The 21,086-nt window shown below is 37.6% G+C and overlaps 1 protein-coding gene across 2 annotated transcripts in view; it reads right to left on the minus strand.

Moving 5' to 3' along the window:
• Nucleotides 1-9,675: 9,675 nt before the first annotated feature.
• MOCOS (molybdenum cofactor sulfurase) overlaps nt 9,676-21,086 on the minus strand; it is a 50,699-nt gene continuing 39,288 nt past the window's right edge. For both annotated transcript variants that reach the window (XM_087916015.1, XM_026721706.2), the window contains exons 11-15: nt 20,512-20,636; nt 19,967-20,072; nt 15,514-15,640; nt 11,779-11,883; nt 9,676-10,315 (exon numbers count right to left, since the gene is read on the minus strand). In XM_087916015.1, coding sequence (XP_087772141.1) covers nt 10,178-10,315; nt 11,779-11,883; nt 15,514-15,640; nt 19,967-20,072; nt 20,512-20,636 — 601 coding nt within the window. In that variant the 3' untranslated portion in view covers nt 9,676-10,177. The remainder of the gene's footprint in view (nt 10,316-11,778; nt 11,884-15,513; nt 15,641-19,966; nt 20,073-20,511; nt 20,637-21,086) is intronic.

The raw sequence follows: 21,086 nt of genomic DNA on the forward strand, positions 1-21,086 counted from the left end.
TGGTAGCTGAACTGAACTGTGTATGTGCTTGCTCTGATCTGCATCTGATATAAGGATTGACTAGTATTGCCTATTGTTGGCCATCTGACCTCTTCTTAGTTGCTTGAGGGACTTCCTTTGACATTCTTGGGAAGGGAGCTAGCAAAGTTTAAGGTTTCTGCTTTGAAGTGTGCTGGGCATTTGCTGACTAGTTGATTTACAAATTCTACATGTTATTGCTACGTCAAATGCTCTAGTTTTCATCAGGCACAATCTAGCTATATATCCAAGGGACTGACAGTTCTGATCTCTTCTTCTTTGCTTCTCTGCTGGTGGCAGGGCTCTTGTTGCTCCAATTTTTAGGGTTCTCCCCCATTGGACTCCATGGAAGTAATTAGATGGGGCATCGGGGAAGAAAGGCTATAAATTATTTTCCCCATACCATTTTCCCCCTGCCTCAATTCCTTCAGTGAGGTGCCTATACAATGCTGATACAGCTCTTCAAGGTTGTTTTGCTTCACCAGCTCATTGTTCAAATCTTTGTCGTTTTTTCTGAACCAATCAATTAAAGTTAATTTGTTCCATCCCATATTACCAGCAAAAATATGAATTATATCATTTCCCCCACCTTTGGACAAGATTTGTGGCATTTTTAATCATCTCTCTGTCTCCTCTTATGTAACATGTAAATGAAGCTACTGGGCATCTGATGGTTTGTGATAACATAGCATCCATATGCTGATGATATTTAGCTTTATATTTCCATCCCAGGTTGAGTGATATGGTCCTCTAGTGCCTGCAGTGTGGGACCCAAATGAGATGCAACTAGGCTTCAGCTCAACACAAGCAAGGCTGAGTGAAATTGAGCATATGGACTTCCCATTATGGGGATTTTCCATATCTGGTTTTGATTGGGGTTGTGCTTCAGAGAGGCCCAGTACACCATCTGAAGATCCTCCTGCACTTCAGTTCCTTCTTGAAGACCAGGTGGCAGAAGGGTCTTTGCAACTTTTGATTGTGCAATAGTTGAGCTCATTCTTTTGCCAGGAGCCCCACTCATGGTCACTTATGCCTTTGTCTGGACTACAGTCCAGTCTTTTCTATTGGAATTTATATTAGAGGATAATTATTCAGATTGTGAATAATAAATCTGAGCCAGAAATATGTGCCAAATAATTAGTATGTCGAGACAACTTCAAGACACTGTACATGGGGCTTTCCTCGAAGAGCATGAAGCATCAACAGGTGCAGAATGAGGCAGTATGGATAGTTAATGAGATGTTGCTTGCCACATATAACATCATCACGTTTTGAGCTGCATTGGCCATGAGAGTGCTTCTGGTTGCAATTCTTATATAAAAATATAAGAAAAAACTATTCCTCTACAGTAATGCAACAAAACAATGATGAAAAACTTCTTTAATGCATTTGGGTTAATATAAAAGGGAAAAAAGAATGACACTGCCCAATCAAATAAAGGAAATATATGAACCTATTTGTTAATCAGTTAGCTTAGGTATATATAGAAAGCACATCACAATAACGATGGGGGAGTTTACCTACTCTCACATCAACTGGGAGATAAATTCTGCACCTAAAGAAAGTTCAAAAAGCTTCCTGATGAACCTAGAAGGCAACTTTGCCTCCCAGAAGATAGAGGAGGGAATCAGAGGGCCAGCTATACTGGACTTAATTCTCCCCAATAGAGATGAAACAATAGAAGGGACTACAGGAACTTTGGGAAAGAATGATCATGCAATATTGGAATTCAACATAATGCAAACACAAGTAACAAAACAAACTCAAATTAGTGTCTCAGACTTTAAGACAGCTGATTTCAACAAATTTAGAGAAGGATTCATGAGAAGGATTCCATGGATGGAAATCCTCAAGGGAAAACAATCTAAGAAGCTTAGAAAACTCTGAAAAATGAGATTATAAAAGCCTAGTCTAGCACAATACTATTAAAAAATTAAAGTAAGACATCCCGTGTAAAGAACACTCTGCTAAGCTGAAAGACAAAAAGGAAAAATATAAAAATTGGAACGAGGGCATATAACTAAGGCAGAATATCAGCAAATAGTCTGAACCTGCAAAGATGAAGTCAGGAAATCTAAGGTTCAGAATGAACTTAGGCTTGCAACAAATGTCAACAATAATAAAATAACATTTCTTTTAACATGTAAAAAGAAAAAGAAAAAAGCCAAGAAAATAATTGGCTCACAAATGGGAGAAGATATCAAGAAGGTGATGAACAGCAGGGAAAAAGTGAAATTGTTTAATTCATTTTTTTTTCATTTGGATTTACACAAAAGGAAAAAAACCAGTCCGACCTACCAAAAATAGTCCTGTAAAAGACAGCTTAGGAATACAAGTCAAAATAATCAAGAAAATGATAACAGTACATCTATCCACTCTGGATAAGTTCAAAGCACCAGAACCAGATAGATTACATCCCAGAGTTGTAGCTGGGAGATGTGATCTCGGAACCACATCTTTCAAAAGATATATGGACCTGAGAACTACCAGAGGACTGGAAAATTGCTGACTTGGTTCCTTCAAAAAAGGGAAAAAATGGATCGAGGAAACTAGAGACCAATCAGTCTGATATCAATACCCAGGAAGATCTTGAAAAAGATAATTAAGCAATGAATCTGCAAACAGCAAGAAGCAAACAAAACTATATGTAGAAGTCAATGTGGCTTTGTGAAAAACAGATGATTCCAGACAAAACTTTTTGCATTCTTTGACAAAGTGAGTACACCAGTGCACCAGTGAAATACTATGGCTATAATATTTGGACTTCAATGTGGCATTTGACAAAGTAAACCCTAACCTACTAGTTGATAAATATGGGTTAGACAGCATCACTACCAGATGGATTTTTAACTGACTACCAACCATACTCAATATATAGTTCACAATGGAACTACATCTACATTGTGGGTAGTATGCAGTGAGTACCCTGAAGGTAGGTCTAGTACTCTAGTATTCTTCAACATCTTCATAAATTATTTAGATGGGATATAATTTGCAGATGAGACTAAGCTGGGGGAAAGAGCCAACACTTTTAAGGAGATAGGTTCAAGAACCAGAAGAATCTTATCAGATTTCAACACTGGGCCAAATCAAACAAAATGAAATTCAGTGGCAAAAAAGTAAGGTTTTACACTGGGACCAGAAAAAAACAAATGCACAGGTATAGAATAGATGCTGCCTATTCAATAGCAGTAGCTGCAAGAAGGATCTAGGGGCCTAGTGAACAATCACTCAAATGTGAGCTGGCAGTGTGCTACAACTATCAAAAAACCCAAACACAGCCCTAGGCTGCATCAACAGAGGAATAGAATCAAGATGACATGAAATGTTATGATACTTTGGTAAAACCACACTTGGAAAACTGCATCCAATTTTCGTCACCTCAATACAAAAAGATGACTTTAGAAAAAGTGCAGAGAAGAGCATTAAAGGTGATTAATGGACTGAAGGCTAATACATAAAACAGTTGTAGGAACTGGTATATTTAGTCTAACAAAGAGAAGGATTAAAGGTTCTTATTAAAGGAGATATCCAGCTAGAACTAAGGAAAAATTTTCAGAAACAACAACAAGTAATTAATTGAAATAAAAATGGGCTGGTCACATAACAAGAACAACTAATGGCAGGTGGACCAAGGCAGTCATAGTATGGATCTCAGTTGATAAAAAGCATCCATGAAAGAAACTTGTACTCATCTATCTGGCTCCAGAAAGAGTGCAATTGACTATATAATTGCTTTTCATGACCTTGTTCCTTATACAAAGCTCAGAAATTACAGTTAAGTTTGATAGCAATCATTTCCCAATTTTACTTTATTTAAATGTTTTCACTCAAGAAACACATATTTAGGATGCTACTAGCCCTTACTAATGCTAAGAAGCAAAGTGGACCCTCTATTAAAGTACTGAAGTTGCAGATGATGTCATTGGTCTCATTCGAGATGGTGATGAATCTGCATACAGATGGAAGGTTGTGGTGCATCTTGAACTGAGCACTTAAAACTGTAGAGATGGTCATAGATTTTAGGAAGACCCCTTCTACTCTATCACCCTTACAACACTAAGCAACACATTATCAATAGTAGAGAACTTCAACTTTCTGGGTTCTTCCACGACTCGAAATGGATACCTAACATTAGAAGCACCATTAAAAAGCCACAACCAAGAATGTACTTCCTGTGTTAGAAAGTTCAAACTGCTCAACGAACTGCTGATAAAGTTCTACAGAGGAATTACTGAATCTGTCATTTGTACTTCTATAACTGCTGATTTGATACAGAAATTAAGCAGGGCAGGTATAGACTCTAACAGTTAGTTAAGACTGCAGTCAAAACAATTGTAACCAGCCTGCCTTCCATTGAGGACTTGTATACTGCAGGAGCCAGAAAGAGCTGAGAAAATATCTACAAACCCCTCACATCCTAGACATAAACTATTTCAATTCCTCCCCTCAGCATGCTATTATAGAGCATTGCAAGCCAAAACAACTAGACATAAAGACAGTTTTTCCCCTTATGCAATCATCTGCTGAACACCTAAATCCCAGAGCACTGTCTTATGTTGAAGGTTATTTACCCAAGTAGTAGGGCTATATTACTATTATCATTCTCATTTTTCCTATTATTTTCTATCACTGCTATCTTATGATTATATTGTTTTGTTGTTGTTTTTTTGTTTCTATGTACACTGGGAGTTTATCCATCAAAGACAAATTCCTTGGGTGTCCAATCACACTTGGCCAATAAAGAATATTCTTCTCTATTCTATCCTATATTGTGGAAAATATTGAAGGACTCTTTGATTGACTTGACATTTGTTTTATTTAATATTATGCTTCATGAAGGAATCTCACTTGAAGTAAGATATAACCCCCAGGATCACCTCACCCATGCTATTATAACTGAAAAGGGAGTTAAGCAAGGATGTATATTGGCCCACATATTCAATTTTATATCAACTCCATGGTGGGCCATACTAATGCAAATTTTTACTGCCACAAAGTTGCAGGAAGATAAATCTGTTTTAATTTATGCAGATAATGCAGCAGTATTTCAAAAACACCTATTGGTCTTAAAACAGCTTTTAAAACATTAGCACAGTATTGAAAGAAATACTGTACTCTAGTTGAGTATGGCTAGTACTCAACTATCAAAAACCAAAACCATGTCATTTGCCAAGAGGACCAAGAGACATGCTTGGAAGATGGATAGACACAGGGCTGAACAGATCTTTTTTCAGATATCTGAGAATAGTCCTTCATTCTGCTAACAGTAGGAAACTCCATGGAGATGTTACTGAAAATGTAGAAATCAATGCCATTCTGAAATTCCTCAAGGTGGCCACTATATACCTGGAACACCCTTTACTATTCAAAGTCAAATCAATAGCACAACTTCTTTATGGTGCCCAACTGGGGCACTTTTCCAACTTTGCAATCATTACAAATTTTTTAAGGTCAACCCTTCAAGTCCCAAAATGTGTTTGTAATACAACCCTGAAGTTGGAAAAAGGCCCATGAAAATTGAGGCCAGGGTTTGGGTGTTCATACTCAACTATTGTCTCAAACTATCCTTTTCCCCCTTGGCCTCACCCCTGTTAACACAAGGAACAAAGCAGGGGCAACTAAAATCTAAATGTTGGGCTTCCCTTCAAGAATTATCCTCAGCATTGTATATGATCAGGCCAAAGTTCTTATTAAATAGCATTTAGAAGATATCTAGCTCCAGCTGGAACTAGCCAGGGCTGCAACTTTTATTGACAGTGAATCCAATAGGTATTCTGCCTTATCCATTATATAGTTATGGAGTCTTGAAGTACCTAGCCACCAGAGGGCCTTTATTCATTCTTCTGAGCTGTTCCTGAAGGCAGATACAGGAAATTTTTCCACCTGAAGGAGCAATATCCCTATACTCTGGACATATAGAAATAACAGAACATGTGCCAGGCATTTGTACTAGTCTTATCACATCAATATAGTGTTGCTAGGTTTACACAGCAGTAATCAAAATCTTTCAGATGATGGCCTATTTCTCAAACCTAATGATTTGTTAGTTGAATGTTTTGTTATTACATTATTTTTTATCTCCTTATATAATTTTTTTAGATTGCTGGTTTTACATATACGTTATAGTTCTTTAATTTTATGTATTTTGTATTTTTTAACTTTTCAAATTCTTACCTATTTGTATTCTACCCTTCCTATGCTGATTTATAATCATAATAAGATTTGATTGACTTCTATTGTAATATCAGTCACTGAATGATTGGTTGTAAATTGGGGACTATCTACGCATTACAATATTGGGACCTTTTGAATAGTATTTGTTATAGTTAAGAGTTGTGATGTAGAAAATTGAATTTTATACATGTTAATGTTAAAATCTCAGAGTTTGGCATTTTTTGCTGGTTACTGGATTGAAGAAGACATTACTTATTTGAGTTGCCTATTTTTAATAGATGGGTTATGGGATTAAAAGTTTTATATTTATTAGCTAAGAAAAGATTATGCAATTGCTTATACTTGCTATGATGAGGCCATGATGAGGGGAAATAGCTTTCTTAAGGAAGGGGTTTCTTTTTATACTATCGTTCCTTGTTTTCTTTGCATTTTTCTCTTTTTCTTTTCTTCCACTTTGTGTATCTTATATTGTTCTATTAAAATTGTTTGATTATATAAAATTATAAAAATAAAATTATCAAATATAATAAACCATGCAATTATTTCTAGTAACTATTAGCTAGCACATAATAATGAAGCTTTCTTGGGTCCTGATTTAGTAGAGCGTCTTATCTTCCTAATGAGTATCCACAGCCATCCTGATGCCATCTGTTATTGTCTCCTTGCTTTCATTTGTTTTCCTTCCTGTTGTATTTTGGTTGGGATGGTTCTGGAAAAAGCAGAACTCGGAAGAGTATACTAGGAGTGTGATTCTACCGGTTCGGATTGATTCCATAGAATCGGTTGTTATGATTCTGGGTAGTTTGGAGAGCTGTCAAATCATGCCACTGGCTGGTCCCTGCCCCATCCAGTCACTCCTCATCTTGCCCGCCATTGCTAACCTGTCTTTGCCACCATTGCTGCCTAACTTCTGGCACGGCCATGATCTCCCTGGGTGAGTGAACCTGTAAGCAAGCCCCGTCGAGTCGATTCCCTGGCCAGCCTAGGCCTCTGCGCTGTTTCCACCCCCTCCCCCCCGTCTCCCAGGCTTGCCTGGATTGCACATTCACCTTCTCCCCGTGGCTGGGAAGAAGCCGCATGGCCATGGCCTCGCTGGCTGGGAGAGTTCTTCTCCCACTGGCAGGGAAACTGCACGGCTGAGTTGGCCAGGAGAACAAATTCCCCAATGATTTCTTTGCCTACCCGATTTGAGGCTCTTTCACGTTTCTTGCCGTTATGTGTAGGGAAAGAAAAGTTTGTGTTAGGCTAAGAATTTTTTTTCAATCAATTCCAACTTCTCGCAAAAGAAAGAGATCGTGCGAAGGTGGAATTGAGTGATTTCTTTTAGCCCCAACCCAACTTTTTTTTCCCTGCACACAATGGCAAGAAACGTGAAGGAGCCTCAAACCAGGTAGGCAAAGAAATCCTTGGGAGAAGCGAGGACATCTGGGCGGTGGTGGGTGGGGAAAGCTCCATGGTGTGGTGCTGCAATGGTGAAACAGGCAACAGAGTGGCTGACATGAGGTAAGGAGGTGGCTGCTGCCCTTCTCTTCTCCCTGTTCCTCCTGCTTCCCTTGTGCTGGCTGCTCCATTTCCTGTTTCTACATTGCAGCGCAGCAGCCAGGAATCCATTTTGGTAGCATGGGGGTGTTAATTTGCCTGGCCAGTTTCCACCGTGCTCAGCAGCAGCTTCGATCAGGTTGCTCCGTCAGCAGCGAAAAAAAGTCCCATCGTGATTTGAAACCACCCCGAGGGCTTGCTCACAAACCGCATTCCCCAGCTTCTCGGCAGGAATCCTCTCCAGGCTCAGCAGAGCCAATTTGGCTCATCTTGTCTGTGCAAGCTCACATCATTCTGCCCTGTCTGCTTGGTGTGTCTTTTTAGCTATTTATCTTTTTAGTGTGAAAGGACTGGTGTGTGTATGTGCTTTCTATAGGTCTCTTTTAAGGCTACTAGCGTAGGGATTTACAGGATTGTGGGTTGATTTGCTCCCCACCGTCTCTTCCTCCCCTTTTGTCCTTTGCCTTTATAGTTAGATAGTCCTCCCTGGGATTTGCTGGGTTCTGTGAAACTTGTTGTTTAGCTAGTATATGTGTTAGGATCAGGGAGATTGGTTAGCAGCTAGCAAATATTCTAGCTTTTATTACATGAAATCTGCCTATATTTTTACATCTGTAGGTCTGGTTTTAAGATTGTGATCATATAAAGCAAATAATTCAAAATTAAATTTTTATTGATAAAATGCTGTCTCATCTCTTCACCTTGACACTGGATATGGGATCTGCAGCAAAAAGAAGGCTGGGGAATTCTGGAGGTTGAAGTCCATACAGGCAGGCCTCGATTAAACAACCATTCCCTTCCACCCTCTGCTCCCACCTTTCATTTCATGAAGCCAATAACTTTATTCTGGAAATTACATGTCCCTTGAAATTAACAGGAATAATTTCTGTATATACAGGTAGTTCTCAATTTACAACAGTTTATTATGCGACCATTTGAAATTACAATGGCACTGAAATGACTGCTTTTCAACTTACAGTCATTGCAGCATCCTCATGGTCAAAATTCAGATGCTTGTCAACTGGTTCATATTTATGACAGTTGCAGTGTCCTGGGATCATATGATCAACTTTTGCAACCTTCTGACTTAAGAACTGTGTTATTAACTTAACAACTGCAGTGACTTAACAACTGTGGCAAGAAAGGTTGTTAAATGGGGCAAAAATCATTTAGTACCAAAGGAGCAGCTGCTCGCATTGTGGCTGCTGCAATTAATATGAGAAGCCCAGATAACGTTTTGAGCACGGTTAACATCTCTAGCCCAATGAGTTCTCCATTAACACTCACCACCATCAACTTTTTACTGCACCAGTGAACATCGCACATCCAGTCACTATCACCTCACCAATGAAACTCCCAAAACCCAATGTCTTTCCTTCCCCAGGCATTGCCAACCTCTCCCTCCTAATAAAAAAAACTAGAGCAAAATCTTCATGTAGTATTAAAAAGAAGACTAGGAAAGGGGACTGCTGTGTATTGTTTAATGGACTGTTAAATTGGCAAAATGGACTTCTAAATTGGCCACGCCCACCCAGTCACATGACAACATGGCTATGCCTACTCAGTCACATGACCACCTAGCCACGCCCAGCCAGTCACATGAGCAAGCCATGCCTACCCAGTCACATGACCACCAAACCATGCCCACAAATTAAGCCACGCCCAAAGAACTGATTGTTTAAAAATTTGAATCCCACCCCTGGAGTATATCGAAGCAAAACAGGATGGCTATTGGCACTCATTAGGAAGTTTAAAAGCTCTACTAAATCAGGATCCAAGAAGCTGTAATGCTATCTACTACAAAAAACCCTGCTCTTATTGGCGATGCTGATGTGTGGGCAGAACAGCTGTTGTTAAGCGACCAATTTTATATTTTACATCATACTACATGTTAAATAATTCCTGTATATAAGAATTACATAAAGATATAAATAATCATAGTTGCAAGAAAGAATGGAATTTTATTAGATTTAACACAAAATTGCTCACAAATAATCATAAGGTAAAGGTAAAGGTTCCCCTCGCACATACGTGCTAGTCGTTTCTGGCTCTAGGGGGCAATGCTCATCTCAGTTACAAAGCTGAAGAGCCAGCACTGTCCTAAGACATCTCCGTGGTCAAGTGGCTGGCATGACTAAATGCTGAAGGCGCACGGAACACTGTTACCTTCCCACCAAAGTGGTTCCTATTTTTCTACTTGCATTTTTACATACTTTCAAACTGGTAGGTTGGCAGAAGCTGGGACAAGTAATGGGAGGTCACTCCGTTATGCAGTGCTAGGGATTCGAACTGTCGAACTGCCAAACTTTCTGATCAACAAGCTCAGCATCTTAGCCACTGAGCCATCGCATCCCACGATAATCATATAATCATAGTTATATTAATACATGATTGAAATTTCACAACAAATGTGAGCTCTCTAAAAAACAGATACATTTGCTGCTTAGACTGATTTATTCTCTTCAGTTGAGGTTGAAGATGTAGTGTTCTTTAACACAAGTATCTCAGATCCTACTAATATGGTATTAGAAAGGGAGAATTCTGTCTCAGAGTGATTTGCCAGGTATATTCCAAAGTTAGTCTGAAAAAAAGAAACAGCACATTTGTCAGCTTATATTATGAAATCAAGACTTCCAAAACTAGAATGCAAAAATCTGGACAACTATTAAATGGAAACAAATAGTTTCAGATTATTGTAGTCTACTTATAGTAGCCATAATGAAGCAGATTATGCAATATCAACCTACTGTTCTCCTGGAAATAGCAAAGGAAGGCCCATGGTGCCACTGCCAATGAAAATGGAGATAGGGAGGGCTTTGTTTTCACTGGCAGAGGGCGGCAAGATGCAATCACAGCCTGCTGAGCAGAACAAACTAAAAACAAAAGGAGAAATGTTTCCCCTTTTGCATTTGAGCATATAAGAATGGACAGGAAAGGAGAAAGGGAAAGTGGAAAGACAAAGATGGGAAGAGAGAAAGGAAGAAAAATGAGGAAAGAAGGGAAGGAAGAAGAAAAGAGAAGGAAAAGGGAGGGAGGGAAGGAAGGAAGGTTATAATGAGTGAGGGTCTGAAAAAAGTCCTACCTTAGCACTTGGCCACTACAGGTGCCCCTGACACAAGTGATGTTGAGCTGGCTAAGCCTACCTCAGCCCCCCAAGGTCAAACACAACCCTGATGTGGCCCTCAGTGAAATTGAGTTTCACACCCCGGGCCTAAGTGATTGATGAATAATGGTTCCTTCCTATTCCTTATTTCTATCATTCTCTGATTTTGCCAGATTACCACATTTCTGACCAAAAACGGTACCACCTCCAAAGATTAATCTGTAGAATTTTGGAAATTGCCTAGAATTTTCTCTAATATGTTTTATTAAAAGGATCACAATGGTTGAGGTGGGTGATACTCAAACCAAATGTTTCATCGTTTTTTGGGGGCGGGGGGAAAGAGCTTTACACAGAGAATTTAACTTTGAGGGAGATAGGCAGTTAAGGAATAGTATAAATAAATGTGGAAGATAAACAAACAAACAGAAAAAATAAGTAACTGGTCATTGCATGCATACAGCTCCTTTCTCTAGTTTCATCAGGTATATTTATTTATGAAAGTTATATGTCACCCACTTCACCTAGAGGTGATTATATGTGGCTTACAGTAAGTTGAATAAAAAAATAAAATATTTACAATAATAAATAAATAAATTAAATATGAGTTAAAATTAACAACATGGTAAAGAAAGGAGCACACAGGCAGGAGGTGGGTTAGTCCATTAACCATCTCCAGAATGACATTGTGTTCTCAGGCCAGGGCAGGTAGTCAAGGACTACCTCTTCCTGCTTTGTTTGTACTTCCATGTCATTAGATATGAATTCTTTTTAGAATTCTTCACTTTATTACCAGTCACCTTTGCTTTACATATTCATTTGAACACTGTCTATATTAAATAATGCCAAAAAGTTTAAGATAAAATTTTAATAATAAAGAAAATAAAGCAGCAAAAGAAGATTGGAAGATTGGATTATTAAAACACCAGTGCTTGTACACTGACCTTTCTGTCTCTAATGGATGACAACCTTTGCAAAAAGTCCTTGTTTCGCTGCCCTGTTTGTTGATTAATGCAGATAACCAGGCACCTGTGACATGGTCCTAAAACCTGAAAGTTACATAGAAAAATTCTGAAATATTATTCAGCTTAGAATGCTAGGCAAATGTAGTGGGAAATGTCCAGCAATTATTTTTACTAGGACTGTGGCAAAGATCAGCTAAACTCTTTAGAGGCTGAATAGGTTCAGAAAGTGGCCAAATATGTCTTGATTCAAGAAAAATGCTAACTTTTCCTAACTCAGTTGGATAATGGGATATTAAAAGGTAAATATTTATCTTATCCAGTTGTGTCTGATCCTAGGGGATGATGCTTATCTCCGTTTCTTAGCCAAGGGAGCCAGCATTGTCACTTGGACAAAAATACATACCTGTTTGGAAAAGATGATACAATATATTGATTTAAAACCTGAAATATTTTTGTTAGGGATTTTACCGGAAACTTATAGTAAAGAGAATATATATTTAATTATTCATGTATTAACTGCAGCTAGAATTGTATTCGCACAAAATTGGAAAAGTGAAGCGATTCCTACTGATGAGAACCTGATCAGGAAAATATTAGAATATGCAGAAATGAATAAACTAACACTGGCAATTAAAGAGAAGGAACAAACCGAATATTATATGATACAGGAGTTATTCTATCGATGGTTAGAGAATAGATATGAAAGTTAGAAACAAAAGACGACCAGCAAAATGTATAAAATATGTTAATAGAATTAAATAAGATAAGGTGAGGATTGTTATAACAGATGTATTATGTATTTTAGTATTAAGAGTAGATAATTAATATTATTGTAATGAATATGGATGTAAATTTCAATCATTATTACACAAGATATTTGTACCCAGATGATACACTGTTTAAATGGGAGATGGATTGTTTATATTAAAAATAAAACAAAACATTGTTTTTTTTAAAAAGAGCAGGAAGATGTGATGTGATGGATGCAGATGCCCGGAAGCTGCCTGGAGTTGGAAAAATAGGCAGAACCTTACTGATTCTTGGTAAGCAGATACTGCTTTCCTACACAGAGTAGGGCGACCAACTGGGGATTCTCTTGAATAATCAATTCCCGCTAGAAGAGCATTTGGAAAGGCCCGATTACAGCTTGAACCACTGAATGTCACTCATGCCCTTTTCATCTCACAGTTGGGATTATTGAAATTCACAAACTTCAGCAGATGCAAAACACAATAATCCATATACTTATGTGACAGTCTCATTGCTGCCATGCAATGGAGTAATCAATAATCATTTCTGGATGCTATTGAAAATGTTACTATAAAGCTCCATATTACTCACAGGGCAATTTCTATGCCTTGAGTTGGCTAATAGTTTTTATATAATAGATCAAAAACTTGCAAAGATGCAGCTGTTTCAGACTGGTAGTGCTACAATAATATTCCTCTTTTCAAAGGAGTATCTTGGCTGCTACTTTAGAGACAGTAACCTCATGAGCAATGCTCCCTTGAGTTGATCACAACTGGACATGGGAAACCTTTAAAAGTTTTTAAAACTTCAAAGCAACCCTTGTTATATATCCAGTACGATAACAAAATATAGCCATCTCTTATTTTTATTCCCTTTGATTATAAAACCAATTGCAGAACCAAATGTTCTACAGTGTTTTCAAAGCCCACATCATCATTCCCCAAATTCAATACAAATTAAATAAAAATCTTTGATTTCTCTGATCACTTTCCTCTTTGCCCAATCATTGGCTGATTTCTCAGAAATTCGAGGGCAAAAGTGTGCAATGGGAAGCTCATCAACTGATTGTAGCTTCCTTAAGAAGACTGTTTATCTTTCTTGAAATAAGATGTCAGGACATCATTAATTTATACAGAGCTATTCAGCCTTCCCAGCCTTCAGCTTACTTGTTCATCAATGTTCATCAAGGAAATTAAAAAGTTATTCCTTATGAAAAGTTACTCTTGATATGAGAGAACAAAAGGGAGAAATAGCTCAACAACTAGAAATTGCAAATCAGTGTGGATCTCTAGACTCAGTAGTTTCTGAGGCTATTTATTATTGAAAAGCCTAGTTAGAAGTGGTTTATGCTGGTTATCTCTCTTTTCAAGCAGATTCTCCCAAGATAGTTTCCCATAATTTTTCACCTATTAATAGTTCACAATTTATTTATTTTTATCCTAGTTTGTTAAAAATAAAGCCTTTTTAAAAATTCAGCATAAGAATTTTTTGGTGCTATTCTTCTTTCTAGCAGGCCTAATAATTCTACAAAGTAGCATATCTCAAATTACTAAATGCAAAGAATCAGCTTTGAAATTTTAAAGGAAAGGATTTTTAAAAAATGACATGTGGAGACTTATTAAGGTGGAAGATTAGGACTACTCGTTGCCTTTAAAATATATATATATATATAACATTTAATCTTCAATTCTTAACACAATTATGCAAATGAAACTTTTCCTGAATTGCATCTAATAGTGGCAAAAAAATGTCTTCACCACCTCTTGTTTCTTGATACTGCCTTCATCTAATTTCATATCTGAGAAAGATTTTTATCATTAGTTATATCAGTGTTAAAATACTGTTTCCCCTTATCCCAACACAGATCTTGCTATGGATACAATGTCATATGATTCATTAACCAGTTTTCAAGGCAGTGTCAGGTAATCTTAAGAGGCACAATCAGCCCAGAACCAATTAACCATCATAGCAGTGGTGGGATTCAAATTTTTTTACTACGGTTCTTGGGTGTGGTTTGATGGGTGTGGCAGGGGAAGGTTACTGCAAAATCCCATTCCCTCCCCACCCCACTAGCCTGCTTTCCTGCTCCATTCTCCTGTGCAGGGCAACCAAAGATGACCCAGCCAACCAGCTGGGACTCAGGAGCCAGTGAATAGAGGGGGCAGGGCTGGTCAGAGGTGGTATTTGCTGGTTCTCTGAACTACTCAAAATTTCCGCTACTGGCTCTCTAGAACTGGTCAGAACCTGCTGAATATCACCTCTGCATCATAGGTTGCTGTAGTTATACTCTGTCTCTTCTGATTTCTGAATACTTATCTTTTGGTTCATTCTGATTTTGACAATAGGAGAGTTTATTTCCCCCCCAGCTTTCTGAAGAGATTCCAAGTTCAGAGATTTATACCAGACTTAGATTAGACTGAACTAGAAAATGTTTTGAACAACAACCAAAATCGTAAGAAGATTCAAATATTTTCTCTACCAAAAGCTGGTATTTGTAACACTTTAGCTTGGAAAAAAGTGACGAAAGAACCTAATTGAAAGAATGTATAAAATCAAACATGATTGGCTCAATTCTTATCATAATGTGATACATGATCTACCTATGGATTAATTACCCCAGGATGAGGTGACAGCTACTAATGTAATTGGTTTTGAAGGACATTTAGATAATTTTATGAAAAACAAAGCTATTGATCATGAAGATTCAGTATTACCCCTGAATTGAGAATCACATGCTGTTAAATACCAGCAGAAAACAGCAAGATATGTTTGCAGCTTCTGTTTGAGCCAACAAGGTTAGTTTAGTTATAGTCTCTACACAAGATAAAAAAGCTGCTATCTTAACCTAGTTTATAGGTTATTTAATAGGTTAATATTATTTGCTAGGATCACTTTTGGTTTCCTGCTTTTTGTTTTCCTCATTAGGCTTTGTAATTACAAAAGAGAGCTACAGCCATTCCATACCCTGAAATGTAGAGGACCAATGGCAATCTGATCCCAGAAGTCTTCTTCAAATGGCTCATTTGTTCTGATAACAATGTTGGCCCGAAATCGATAAATTAATTCCTGAGGAAGAAATGATTCACCTAGGCTGTTTCACAGAGACAAAGAATAAAATAATAATTTAACTGGAATGAGACATAAGTTTAGTTTAGTAAAAATGTAATAGAGACTAAGATATACAAACTTAACTGTAAAAGTAAATTATAGTAATATTGGGAACAATTGCAAATTAGAAGCAGAGTTACAATAAAAAAATCCACAAATAAGAAAATAAAAAGTTCAAAATTGTCTAATGCAAATGCTATTACAGGTAACCCTCGACCTATGATGCTCACTATGGTTACAAGTGGTGACAACCATGAGGCGGTTTTGTTTAAGGACACTGTCCCCACTCTCCCTGATGTCACTATAAAATGAATGTATGTTAAATAAGCATTGGGTATCACATAGGTGTGTGTGTGTGTGTGTGTGTGTGTGTGTGTCATGTGAGATCTGCCAGTTGGATCCATTAACAAGGAAGATAAGCAGCAAAAAGCTAAAAACACCCCAGCAGAACAACCTATCTAGATTAAGGGTCAATGCCATGTTCCAATGCTGGAGAGGCTTTCAAACAAACCTTTGTGTTTAGCTGGCCATCAGGAGACTACAAATATCTCCTGGTACTTACTAGCCTTTTAGAAGCCAGCAACCTGCATGCAAAGGTGGTAGTTTTAGGACAAGCTTTCAAAAACTTTTCTCTTGCTTAAGGCTGGAAAAAGGGAGACAAAATTTGTAAGTTACTTACCTTGATGAGTAACTGCCAGGCTGAAGTGTAAAGGGAAAAAACAACACTGAAGAAAATGTTCAACTCAAAAGAAAAACCAGCCACTTTAATATAATGGTTCAAATCATCAGGCTAGAAATGGAGAGACTGTGAGTTCTAAGCCTTGCCTTAGGCATGAAACCAAATTGGTCATTTTGACCCAGTCTCTCTCTCAGCCCTAGGAAAAGAGCAATTGCAATCCAGAACTACAACAAATTAAAGTAGAAAAGTAAAATGGAAAAAGGAAGGAAGGAATACAAAAGCAAAAGTGCAGTAAGAGACTAAAATACAGGTTGTCCTTGATTTATAATAATTGGATTTGTTCTTGTTGTTAAGCAGTTGTTAAGAGAAACGCTTACAGCATGTGACTACTTTGGTCAATAATCGCAATCCCAGCATTCACAGTTGTCATTAACTCCAAATTTTTAAGTGAATAGAGCAAACGTGCCATCTGCTTGATTTGAGAGCAAAATGGATATCTGGTGGAGGTTCCAGCTTCTTGTATAGCTGAAACCCACCTCAGATGTAGTCTTTTTGCTCTCAAATGTTCCCACAGCCTGCCAAGGGATTTCCATTTTCTGCAATCCATGATTTTAATTCGTTTCCACCCCTTCCACTTGCAATATTTCCTGTTGGCTTCCTAACTGACTTTCTGAGGAAGCTAGCAGAGAAAATGGCAAATGACAATCACATGATTGTGGGGCACTTGGCAATCAGTTGTAAATGTGAGCCAGTTGCCAACGATCCCAAATGCAATCACATTATAGCAGGGCATGTGTATGTATGTGCAACATTTTATGATGGTTGGAAGTGCTTTATGGGTGTTGTAACTATGAACGATTGTGAAATTACTGATCATAAGTCAAGGACTACCTATAGAAGAAAACAGAAAAAGAGCTACCGGTAGGTATAAAAAAAGATATAAAGACACAAAAATGGCTTCCAATATTTTTCATAATGGTTATTAAGTACAATTATATTTTATCTTCTCTCTCTAAAGTTATTTCATGACACTCTTCTTTCTATAATCTCTCCTGTCTATTATCAAATCACAGTTCATATTTTCTTTTTTATGCAAAAAATCTTGAGGTTTCAGCAGGGGTGGGGTTCAAATTTTTTAACAACCGGTTCTGTGGGCATGGCTTAGTTGGTGGGTGTGGCCAACTCAACATCACTCATATCGAGGCACGCATCTCCTCACCTGGCCTCATGATTGTGGAGATGCTGCAACGTAAGTGTGAAAAATGGTCATAAGTCACTTTTTTCAGTGCCATTGTAACTTTGAATGGTCACTCCACACAAGCAAAGTACCAGCAAAGGAGGGGAAAAAACTCCAGAGAAGTTCCAGAGACAGGAAATCTAGTCCTGCCAAGAATATAATATGGGTTAACAGAGGCAATTTCTGAAGCTACACCAGAATGTTTCCTTCCTGCCTTCCTTACAGGATTAGGCCAGTAATTTCTTCTAACAACCGGTTCTCTGAACTGCTTAGAATGTTAACAACTGGTTCTAGCGAACAGGTGCAAACTGGTAGAATCCCACCCCTGGGTTTCAGTCAATAATATTTGTAGATGTTGTCTCTTCTCTAATCAATAAAAGCAAATCATTTGTGAAAAATCTGGTCAAGAAAGTTGTTCAGGCTCACCAGGAGTCAAAACTGACTCGAAGGTGCCTATACTTGTTCCCACACACAAAGGACTACTTGGTAGGTAGAAATGGGGGTAGAATGGAAAATGGCTTGGAGATGGAGGATGCCATCAGAATGTTGATGGAAGGATTTGGAGGGTGAGCTGCTATTTGGGAATGAGGTTAAAAATGTGACAGTCTCAGTACTATACCATGGCTTGAACCTAGACTTAAGCCCATAGATGATCTCTTGAAAAGGAAATACAACTGTCTCTTTCAAAGCAGGCAATACCATCCCTTCCACCACGGAGGTATTCATCCTGCTTGGATACAACCAACTTCCAAGAAGCCTTAATTAACCATAAGAGGCATAGATACAGTTTGGCAAGCTGAAAGCCAAGAGGAGCCAAGTCATTTCCTCAGGATCAGCTGATTCAAATTCCTTTCAGGTAACAGCTCAGACATGTTTAGTCACTTCCAAAGGATTTGCTCAGAATCCAATTCTGAGTGAAGTCAAGCAATTTTGTTTTGAGAAATTCTGATATGATTTTTCACAGCAGCCCTGTAAGAATTCCCACATTGCCTCCTTACCCAAGAGGTCCCTCATTACTCATAAAAGTCATACAAAATGTAGCTGCTATTCTTATCCTCATTTATAAAGATGTTGTATAGTACTACAGGGAAGTCTGGGGCATTCCAGATATGAGTCTTGGTGGCGCAGTGTTTAAAGTGTAGTACTGCAGGCTACTTCTGCCGCAGCCAGCTGCCTGTAATTTGGCAGATCGAATCTCACCAGGCTCAAGGTTGACTCAGCCTTCCATGGTGGGTAAAATGAGGATCCAAATTGTTGGGGGCAATATACTGACTCCGTAAACCACTTAGAGGAGGGCTGGAAAGCACTATAAAGCAGTACATAAGTCTAAGTGCTATTGCTATTCCACTCACTTTGCAGAACCATTTATGAGCAATTCTCAATGCAGATGTTCAGCTACTTGCAAATCTAATGGGCTGAACTTTCTAGTCCACATATATATCTTTTTAAACAATTTGGGGAATAGCATTATCGATCATGCTATTGCAGTTTTGAATTAACAGGTGTAATATTTAAATCTGATTAATCCACTGCACAGAGTTGTAAAGAAAATAGGAGAGAATAATATTAAGTATGATTATCACCTTCAGTTATATGTTAGAATGATGGGAGAAGCAAGAGAAAATTACAAACTATAAAGACCTTCAAATAAAAATAGAATGACTATATGACAAAAGATAGTAAACTTAGTATCAAAAGTGATAAGCACCTTGGGTGCAATTACAAAACATCTGGAGCATTACTTGAATAAGTATTTGCATTGACAAAATCACCATCAATCAATTGCAAAAGGCAGTTTACTTGGAACAGCCTACCTCTTGCAACAATACCCTCACAAACCCCATCAAACAACATCTTCCTATACTTTGGGAAGGACTTGATAAGTAAATAAAAATTGCAAATTCAGTCTATACATCTGGTTGACTATACATTTGTTACTTGCTACAATAACTTCAAGCAGAGTTAAACAGTTTGAGATGCTTTAATTTAGATTCCTGCATTGAACTGGGGATTAAACCTGATGGTTTAAATGTCCCTGACCAACTCCATGATTCTATTAGCAATAGCAAAACCAACTGTTCATATTCCTGCTTTCCAGCTCTATGGTTCTATAACAAGTTCCAATGCAGAAATGCCAAGCTGCCTACAGGAGCACAAATGATGTAAGTATTGTGACAGTACTGTAAAGCAAATTCCTCCCTTTTTCTATTTGTTATACTTAAAAGGGGCATCATTGTAATACTGGCAGTTTTTATCATGTTGATAAAATTTTCAGATCCTGCAGAGTTTGTATAATTGAATTAAGTATCTTAGCCTGAAATATGGTTATTAAAGTGGCATAAAAATGCACAAGGCAAAAAAAGGTGGTTTTTTTTTTAAAACTAAATACCTACCTTGTAGTAACCTGTTCTCTCAGTTGTAAAATACTTGTCATATTTATCAGGAGATACTGTGCTTCATTTACTAAGGAAAGTGAAGGAATTACAGCTGGGATCTCTCCTAAAATACAAACAGTGTAAAATGATAATAGAATTAGTGAAAATAAAAAATCCATTTTCTACTACAGGGCACTGAACTTACAGTGAAACACAAGTATTGCTTCTACTTAAATATTTGAAGCCAGCTATTAAATGCATCTTTTACATTAGGTACATGTTCTATGTTCAGCTCCATCATACATTATACCACAACTGAGTCACAATTTGCATATTGCACAGGCTTTAAATAGACTTAATTAATTGGAAGCATTTTGCTTACATAATATGCTGTACAGTAAAATTGGGGCAAACAAAACATTAAAGTAAATTGCTTATAAGTATATTTTAGAAATCCTAAAATGTTCGTATATTATTATGGTGATTGGATTTTTATTTATAACTCTAGTGTCTTTAATATTTTCAATATTATTCATTCTCTAATGAAGATATAAAATATTTACCTTTTTTATTCTTCTTAGAAGAATTTCTTTTGAAGCCTGAACTCTGCCTAATCAGGCGACATTGTCGACCGAGAAACTTAGTAAACCAATCAGCTAGTTGCTCCCCACAATCATATGTCTGTACTCTTTAATGAACAAAAATAAAAGAAATCTGAGAATCCAAAGTCTACTTTGGCTGCAAAACTGTAATTACAATATATAATTTAATATCTATTTATTGCCACTCAGAATTTTGCTATAGCTGTTATAGCTGCATTCTGTATTCAGATGCAAACATTCTTTCAGCAGATCTATAGGCTTTTCCTTTCTTTGAGAATTGACACCTGGTGACCACTTGGACTATTCCCTGCAAAATTTCAGATGTGGTTTGTCCTTGCCTCAGTTCCAAGGATGAGAGAGAGAGAGAGTGACAAGCCCCAAATCACTCAATTATATTTGTACTATGTGGGAACTAGAACTCAAGAGTCTCCTACTTTCTAGCCTGATGCTCTTAAGTACTACATCAAATGGGCTCAGCTACTTTTATTCAGATTGGATATAATAACATAATCTTGTGAATTATGTTATGTTGTTCC

Source organism: Pseudonaja textilis, chromosome Z (assembly GCF_049901715.1).
Source record: "Pseudonaja textilis isolate UNSWEBS1 chromosome Z, rPseTex1.2, whole genome shotgun sequence".
NCBI classification, from domain to species: domain Eukaryota; kingdom Metazoa; phylum Chordata; class Lepidosauria; order Squamata; family Elapidae; genus Pseudonaja; species Pseudonaja textilis.